General features: G+C 40.3%; 1 protein-coding gene across 1 annotated transcript; it reads left to right on the forward strand.

Annotated features, from left to right (window-relative positions):
- Window positions 1–126: 126 nt before the first annotated feature.
- Window positions 127–8510, forward strand: LOC135991906 (fatty acyl-CoA hydrolase precursor, medium chain-like). Its single transcript, XM_065640756.1, has 13 exons — window positions 127–257; window positions 988–1192; window positions 2038–2179; window positions 2616–2749; window positions 3087–3240; window positions 3878–3979; window positions 4880–4984; window positions 5670–5810; window positions 5895–5981; window positions 6796–6943; window positions 7136–7267; window positions 7577–7649; window positions 8070–8510. Exons 1-13 carry the CDS (start codon window positions 185–187, stop codon window positions 8242–8244), a joined length of 1671 nt encoding a protein of 556 aa, XP_065496828.1. The 5' UTR covers window positions 127–184; the 3' UTR covers window positions 8245–8510.
- The last annotated feature ends 795 nt before the right edge of the window (window positions 8511–9305 follow it).

Here is a 9305-nt window from a genome sequence, read left to right on the forward strand (position 1 = left end):
AAACTCTTTTCACAGCGTTTTACAGCGGCTCAGAGGCCGGGCAGCTGCTCTGGCTGCCCCCGCTCGGTTGGCTCACAGCTTGAGTATTGCTTTTGCTAATCAGCGTTTGCCTTGCGTAACACGTACACTTAACAGGGTATATAAGGCAACAGGCTGCGGGTGTAAATATGTGACTGGCTTGAAAATGGCAACGGGAAAGGACATGTTGCTGCTGTCCCTGATTCTGACTGTCGGAGTCACGGAGCTTGTAGCTACCGGTAAGCTTGGGAAGGGATTTTACCTATTGCCTTCTGTAAGGGAATAGAGCATGTGGCAGCTTGTTCACCTACGGGAAGCCCAGCTGTATCGGGGGAGCTGGGCACCCAACCTTGCTGCATAGAAATTACGTCTGAATAGCAAACATTTCTCGATTTCTTTTCATGCTCTGTTTTCAGCCATTTGTCTTCTTGACTGATTTTGCAAATAGAGAAATCAGCTTCCTGTCCCAACATCTTGTCTGCCGAGGCAGTGCAGACCACTGCACCACATCTGTAATTTGGTATAGAGAACTTTCACACCAATCTTAAAACAAGCGTTACCTAAATGTTAACAGTATTTGTATATGCCAGAGCATTTTCAGGAACGTTAGAAGATTTTTCTTTTAGCTGCACATACTGTCAAGGGTCTGGAATGTATTTTGTGTATTCACAGCTCTTTTCTTCAAAAGGAAATGCCTTTTCTTAATGGGAGCAATCCATTGGACTTTCAACTAACAACCTGGATCAAAAAGTATTAAGGTCTGCATGCAATTACTAACGTGCGTGGATAGTAAGACAATTTATCTGATATACCTGAGGGAGTTTACACATAGAAACCAAGTAGAATGAAGGTTGAAATAATGTCAGCTATACTGATTAGAGTTTGATGAAACAAAAGGTGTCTATTTAAGAAATCTGGCAATTACTTGCAAATAGATCAATTACATGATTTTGTGCTCACATCCCCCAGGGCAAAATGCAGAGCAACCAGAAGTGGAGACCAAATACGGGAGAGTCCGAGGGTACCGCTTCAAAGTGGACGCAGCTGAGAGGAGTGTGAATGTCTTCTTGGGGCTTCCTTTTGCTAAGCCGCCAGTTGGACCACTGAGGTTTTCTGAACCCCAGCCACCTGAGCCATGGAAAGGTGTCAGAGATGCCACTTCCTACCCACCAATGTAAGACAACAACAAAACCAGTGATCTTTGTAAGAATTTTACATGGTATGCAATACCAGGACACTGATGTATATGGCAATCAAAAGCCACCAAGATACGTTCCTTGCTGCCATGTCGTTGCCACCTGTGACTGTTACAATGAATGCATTTCTAAAGATATCTCTATAAGTTGCTCTTTTTATGAAACGCTGGTGGGCATTAGTGATGAGCTAATGTGGACCAGCACTTTGCTAATAATGTTCTGGTTTTGGAGCATTTGGCCATTGTTTAGCAATGTTTATGAAGTCTGTAGATTTGGAGCAGAAACTGAAAGAACCTGAGGAAATTTTTGAATAAAATGTTAGAAGAAAAAATGTGGAGCGAGTCACATGCTTAATAGGACACATAAGAACCACAGAGCATTTCTAGTCTATGTTGTAAATGTCTTGCTGTATTTGTGCTACTGCCCTTGTTTAGTGTCTCAAGCCTAAGAGCCACCATTACAATAGAAAAAGCTACTGAAGATGCAAAATAGTTGATTTGCATTTTCATTGAAGGAATTTATATCCACAGGTATTTGCAGGTATATTTCTGAAATATTTTGAAACACAAAGTTATATCTGCATGTCACTGTGTACTGCCATAGATTGTGGCTACTTTTTACAGATGTCCTTAAGGTGAGCTCAAAGGAAGAATGTATTTTGAAGGTGAAGAAATATTATATGTTTTCTGTCGCCAACAATCTGGAAATGCACTAGAGACTGGTTTCTGGTTAGCACTTTATTGTGGAAGTACAAAAAAGCTACACTTCATAGCTTTGTGGTTTTAGTTATCCCTGTTACTTTTTGTTTTTTTCATTTATTCAGGTGTCTACAGGATAAAGCAAGAGGAGATTTGTTTTCAGACCGTATTACTAATAGAAAAGAAAAAGTTCATCTCCAAATGGCTGAAGATTGCTTATACCTAAACGTGTATACACCCGTTACTACAGAAAAACAGGAGCTGCCTGTGAGCAAGATTATTATAAAACCTCTATCAAAATTATTTTACAATAACCCTACAAGCTGTACTATCTGCAGACGTACAGGTGCACTTTGGTGATGGTGATCAAGTTACATACTTTGCCCCAGTAAATATGTGGTTTAAAAGATACACAAAATCCTATTTTGAAATTAAATTTTATTGACATTTTAGTTAGGTAATGTTTGATTTCCTCTAAATAATCTGTGAAAAGTCGCAGGGCGGTGGTATAATGTGAGTATTTAATCCAAAACCACTTTGTAAGACTGCAGGCCTTGTATTTGAAAGACTTCTACCACTTGTGAACTGTAATCTGAATGAGTCAGGAGTGACACAGCACAAAATATGATATTTTGGTTTATATTTAGTTCTTATCACTGGAAGCTCTTATCCGTGCTGGGTTGTCTTTGTTTTGTCTTCCCAGGTCTTTGTGTGGATCCATGGAGGTGCACTAGTTTTTGGAGCAGGTTCATCCTATGATGGTTCAGCATTAGCGGCCTTGGACAATGTGGTGGTTGTAACAATTCAGTACAGATTAGGCATTGTTGGATATTTTAGGTAAGATATCTTATTTCAGTTTTTGCTCAGTGATTTCTACAATGATGTGTGCAAAGCCTCCGTGAAGAGATGTGCAGGACACTTGCTTATGCAAAGGGACTATACATTTCTTAATTTCATACACAACAGTTGGGAACAACTTACAAGTCCCAAGTCAGCCTCAAGTCTGTTCTTGTGTCGTTGCTACTATATAGCTCAATGCTTTCTGAGCCGTATATTTTTCAGATTGGAGAAAAGCTCTGTGTAGAGAATGGCAGCTGATTTCTTATACCACAGATTATGTTTTTTTCTGCCTTTTTTCTTGCGTTGAGCATTGAAACAAATCTATTCTTTGCAGCACTGGTGATAAGCACGCACCAGGTAACTGGGGGTATTTGGATCAAGTAGCAGCTCTTCAGTGGATTCAGGAAAATATCAGACATTTTGGAGGAGATCCAGGATCCGTCACTATCACTGGAGAATCTGCAGGAGGAGTCAGTGTTTCTGCTCTTGTAAGTTCACAGTAATAATGAATTTTAATTACTTAGGAGAAAAAAACCCAGCTTGCATGTTCATTTTTAGTACCTACTTGAAAAGTCAGTGAGAGAATAGGGATGGTTTAATAGTAAATGACACATCCTAGAATCACAGAAAGTCCTGAGTTGGAAGGGACCCACGAGGATCATTGAATCCAGCACCTTGGTCTATAATAGAATTTGATATCAGTACAGCTTCTGATTGATGAAAATGTTCTTATGTAAAATTTTTGCATCAACACTAAGCACCTTGGCTAAGAGGTTGTTCTTGCCCAGTTTCTCACAAACTGGCCAATAGTTCTTTCTTCCCCTCCTGCAGTACAGGCAGACTCTCCTGGATACGGTTTTATTCGGTCCGTCTCTGGGTTGTGGTGCTGTCCCACTGAGTCTTGGCAGCGAGGTGCTATGGGAGGGGACAGGGCAGGCGCTGGCTCCTTATCCCTGGCCGTGCTGCAGAGCCCTTGGCACAGCCGAGCTGGGATCAGAGGCTGCACAATAACAGTCTTATGGCATTTGTTTCCAAAATATTTTAAATGGCAAATTCCTGAGAGTGAAATTCTAAGTTGGTGGTCAGATCATAATGCTTGTCATGCTTGTTCTTGCTTTTTTCTAGATCTTATCTCCCCTGGCAAAAGGTTTGTTCCATAAAGCCATTTCAGAAAGTGGTACTGCAATCAGGCTTTTGTTCACGGACCAGCCTGAAGAAGAAGCAAAAGTGGGTATTTTGTGGTAATTTTGATTATTTTTCCAGAGAGTTTTGCATAGCTTAAACTGTGTATTCCGAAATGTAGAAACAGTTGTGGTTTTTTTTACTCGTGAAACTGCCACCACTGTCATTAAAGACTGTATCTCTGTGTGCAAATAATACATGTTTAATGATTCCTTTCTTTTCAAATTCCCAAATATTGACACATGTCTGAAAGCAAAAGACTAAGGAAGCAAAGACAGAAGTCAGGGAAGAAGCGTGAAATGTAAAGGAATCCTAGAACTTGTACTGTCATCAGGAAAAGTAGAGCTGTAATTTTTGGCTGGAAAATGGCAGCAGATTCTGAATATTCTTCTCTTTCCCTCTTTTTTGATGCCTGTTGTTGCAAGTAAACAAGACTTTATCCACTCTGTTTATATTTCAAAAGAAGAGGTGACTTCAAGCCAGTTTTTTTTCAACTACAAGAAACAACATCCAGGAACCTGGATTTGATAATATGGGATATAAAAGAGGCAACATCATAATGAGTTCTGTCTCTCTATTGACAGCCATTACTCCACCCAAAAGGACATCGTCAAGAATGGCATCTACATGGTCTTATTCTGCCTGGGCATCCCCCTCACTCCTTTATGTCATCCTGCCCTCTCAGCCCAGCATGTTATTTACCAGAATTACTATCTTGTTCTATATAGAAATACTTGGAGGGCGTTGGTTTTGTCCTTCTGCTCAGCCCCCAGTGTGAAGGGTTCTGAGGGCTCCCAACTCTCTGCCCCTGCAGCTGGAGCGTGTCTGGCTGCAATGGTCCTTGTGCAGAAGTTTAGACTCCCCCGTGCTGCGCTCTCAGGTTCGGTGGCACATAGAGCCTTCTATGGGGAGTAGCTGAAAAGTGAGTGTTTTTATTGATTTCAGGAAGTTGCTGCTGCCTCTGACTGTGAAAAACCCAGTTCAGCTGCAATAGTTGAATGCTTAAGGGGAAAAACAGAAGAAGAGATAGTACAGATAGCACAAAAACTGGTAGGTGAAATTATACTTACTGTGTTTAAATGATTTCTCCAATTTAATCCTAACTGAGCATACTGTTTGTGTGTTGGCATCTTAGGAAAACTTGAAGTGAGTGAAAGATGTGACTTTCTTGAGCTTTCCAGGCTTTGACAACGTTGCAGCTATGCTGTAACTCACCTGAACATTGTCAACAGGTTACTCTCCTTTCATTCTGCGTGGACCTTGAGCTACTTGTGTTTTGCTCTCTTGCTCTGCCAGGGGAAGGAAAAGAGTGTGTAAATGTCACAGTTTCTCCTGGAGCACCTGAAAATTAATTAATAGAATATATTATATTCCACTTAAAATTCTTCTCACAATGCTGGCTTCCATGTTCCTTTCCAGTTTCAACACAGAAGTTAGTTTTTCCACCACTCCACAAATGATAAGATTGAACTAATTAAGAAGTGATATAAATTGAACATCATCACCTGTGTTTCACAAACATTAAAAATATAATGATAATCGTCACAGAATCTTCTGCCTAGTGCAGAAAATCTGTCAGAAAAAATGTGATAGCTTGAATACATTGCTTGAAGTATTTTCACTTAGCACTTTATTTTGTTTTACTTTGGAATTGCAGGAAAAATCTGATTTTTTTCTCTAGAGGCAACATTCAGGTATTAATGAAGCTTTGTTTGTTGTTAATTTTTCCCTCCAGCCTTCCCTGACTGCCTTTGCATGTGCAGATGGGGTATTTTTTCCAAAGAGTCCAACGCAATTACTATCTGAAAAACTGATCAATCCAGTCCCATATATAATAGGAATAAATAACTATGAATTTGGATGGGTGATTCCTATGGTAAGAGATTTATAATGTCATTATTTATATATAATTTTCTTAACATAAGGTTTTCTAATAAATATGGTTCTCTGTATCATGTAGAGTATGAAAATTCCTGCTTACGCAGATGGTCTGGATGAAGATGTTGCACGTCAACTTTTACAGGGCCTCTTAGCAGTGAATATCAAGGTAAGAGACCATTTTCAGAACAACCCGGTGCTGCTTTTTCACTGGTCTGGTTCTATGTTTGTATTTTTTATATATGGGGTATATTTTAGAGGCAAACTTGGTTCTATTTGACAGCTTCCTACCATGGGCCAGTATCAGGCAGCAGACACTGTGCCCCTGTCACCACTAATGACTGAAAATACACTTTAAATTTTTATCCTAAATGCCCTTCTTTTTTAAAAGGAGTTCTGTGGAAATCCGGGAGTGATTCAGGTACCTAAACACAGATGTCTTGTGACATTTTAGATTCCCTAGGTTATCCAAGGCACGCATGGTACCAGCAGGTGTGACACAAGCCCTATAGCACGTGCTGTTCTGAAGCAGTAGGTATCCAGACAGGAGACCCTGAGATGTTTAAAATGGCCCTGAGAGACCCATGCTTAGCTATCTGGAGGTTTTGCTTCCCTGTAATTTACAAACCTCTTAGCCTTCTGGTTCCTTTGTGCTCTCCTGAACCTATTAAAAATAGAAAAATGCAGATAAATAGGAAAGAATTAAGGACTTCATAAGCATGGCCAGCATTTGCAATGGATCAGTCAGTGTCACAGACATCCATCATGAACCTGGAAAGGCAGAGCCCAGGTTTGTTCTGAAAGGGAGTAAATGTGAGAACAGACTGCTCTATCTATTTATCAGCATCGCTGACTGATTTTCTCTGAAAGAAGGTAATGGTTGGGGTTTAGCCAGGGATGTGCAGGTGACACACTCACTCAGTGCCATTACTCTTGATAATATTCGCCACCATTATAAGGAGTATTTTTGTTGTTCATTTCAGGGTGTTACTTCTGAAGCTGTTGATCAAATATACAATGAATACATAGGGAATGCAGCAAACCGTGCTCAGGTGCGAGATGGTTTTCTTGAGGCAGTAGCAGATGCTGTGTTTGTTTTTCCATCCATTGAAGTGGCTAGATACCATAGAGGTGAGTCTATTAGAAGAAATGTAGAATTCCACCCTGAGGTGTGTCTACGGACAGTATGTATCACACTGCATTATCCAAAGAATTGATTGTGTTTTCATTTTATCAAAATAGCTTGTAATCAAAGTTTATCATCTTTGATGGCAGATTGATGGCAGCTCTCAAACTAACACTCTTCTATACATTTTCTGCTAGATGCTGGCAACCCAGTCTACTTTTATGAGTTTCAGCATCGCCCCAGTTCAGCGACAGGGGTTGTACCAGAGTTTGTAAAAGCTGATCACGGAGATGAGATTGCATTTGTCTTTGGAAAGCCATTCTTAGCTGGTAATGTATCCATGCTTACTCAAGTGGTCCTTTAAACATCCTTATTATTAATTTTACTTATGGGGGTGCTTTTAGAATAGACTTTCTCTCTTAGAAACATTGAAATCAACATAAGCATTTTCTGTCTTTAGCAGGAGTTACTTTCCGTTAAATCATCCATCTGCAGTTCTCTCCTAAAGCTCTACTGGGTAAAACTCCTGTAGCTCAGAGTGACAAATAGAACGGATTACAGTCTATTGGAATTTATAGAGCTGCTACTTTTTTGATTATTTAGTTTTTAACATTGCCATATTATCTCTCACTTTGCAGGGAATGCTACAGAAGAAGAAAATAAGCTTAGCAGAACTGTTATGAGATACTGGACTAACTTTGCTAGAAATGGGTAAGAACCGTAGTGCTAATTACAGCTCAAGTTTTATCTGTGCTGCCTGAACCATAACGGCAATACTTACATGGCGGTTTCTAAGAATTTGGCAGAATTTCAGATAAATACTGAATCAAATTATATCTATTCTTAATGATCACAAGAAAAACCTTTTAAATGAACATGCAAACAAACAAACAAACAAATCCAAGAGCGATTATTCCATGTGCAGTGGAGTTTTCCATCGCAAAGTAATGGCAGTTACAAAATGTTTGCTATTCCATTGATGAGCATTGTGATAAAAACCAGCCAGCTCTTCAGGTACTAGAATCACATTATCTGAGGTTGTGTTAGTTTCCTGAAATGCTCTCAGCCTGAGCATTCAGAGCACAACTGACAGGCAAATGAAAAGCTAACTGTTCATTACATTATTTCCAGAAATCCCAACGGAGAAGGGTTGGTCCATTGGCCTCAGTATGATCTGGATGAAGGATACCTGGAAATAGACCTCATGCAAAAGGCATCAAAGAAATTGAAAGAACGCAAAATGGAGTTTTGGACACAGCTCATGAAAGAAATGATGAATGAAAGGAGAGCACGCAGTGAATTATAAGAGTGTGGGGGGTACAGTTTGCTTTTAAAACTCTAAAGTCAAACAAATTTACTTTGTCAGGATGCAGAGTTTGATAACTCTTCTAAATCTGTGTTATGTAATCTGTTGCCATGATCACAGTGGAAGGAGAGAATCCAGGGAAATTTGGAATGTTTGCAGGCCTCCGAATCACTATTTAATGAAAACAAACAACAAGAAACAAATAAACAGAAAACAACAAACAAAACACCAAACAAACAAACAAAAAAAGGAAATAAAAAAGTCTCCCAGAGAACGTCCATACATCTGTGCATTGGCATTGATAACAGGGTAGTGCTGCCACTCGCAGCTCTGTACAGAGGGCAGGAGCCTCCTGATGAACAGAGCAAATGCCTGAGATAATCAGTGTGCACCGACTGTGTACGCCTGAGGCCACCTGCCAACAGTTTGCTCCCTGAGCAGCCCAGGTTAACGTTGACTGGGGTTACCTGCAGGGGCTGTAAAGCACAGCTGTGCGGATACACTGAGGAAGGTTGGAGTAAAGGACGCAAGTACAGTCATAGTGCACAGGGCTACTAGGTGCCTAGTATGTGTGCTGAACTGATTTAATGACTGTGGGTCTTTAGGGCCCACTCAGGTGAAAACAAAGGTGCAGGCAGTAAATTAATCTATGCTGTCTCTGACGACTGAGAATTCTCGTGATATATTATAAAATTGTGAAATGGCCTTTCTGGGGCAAGAGCTACTGAGCCGTGCCAAAAAAAGAGAGGCAGAGCCCAAAGTTCACATAGAACTAACACAAGCCCTTAGTTCCATGGGCAGAAAATCTCTATTCTTTCTGTTCACCTATCTCGTTCCTCTTTTTCCTGTCATACTCCAATGACAGATGTGAGTTCACACAGAAGCCCATAAACGCTCCTGATTTGTCAGAGGCATTAAATGTACAGTTCCCACCCAGATGCTTTAACATAGTTCCAATGCTACAAAAGCTGAGGAATCATCTCGGTGGTGTTGAGAAACTCTCTAACTCTTGTGTTAGCTACCAAGCAAACATCCCTGAACGTGCAGGACTGAGTGGCAGG

This window comes from Caloenas nicobarica, chromosome 9, assembly GCF_036013445.1.
Source record: "Caloenas nicobarica isolate bCalNic1 chromosome 9, bCalNic1.hap1, whole genome shotgun sequence".
Classification (NCBI taxonomy): Eukaryota; Metazoa; Chordata; class Aves; order Columbiformes; family Columbidae; genus Caloenas; species Caloenas nicobarica.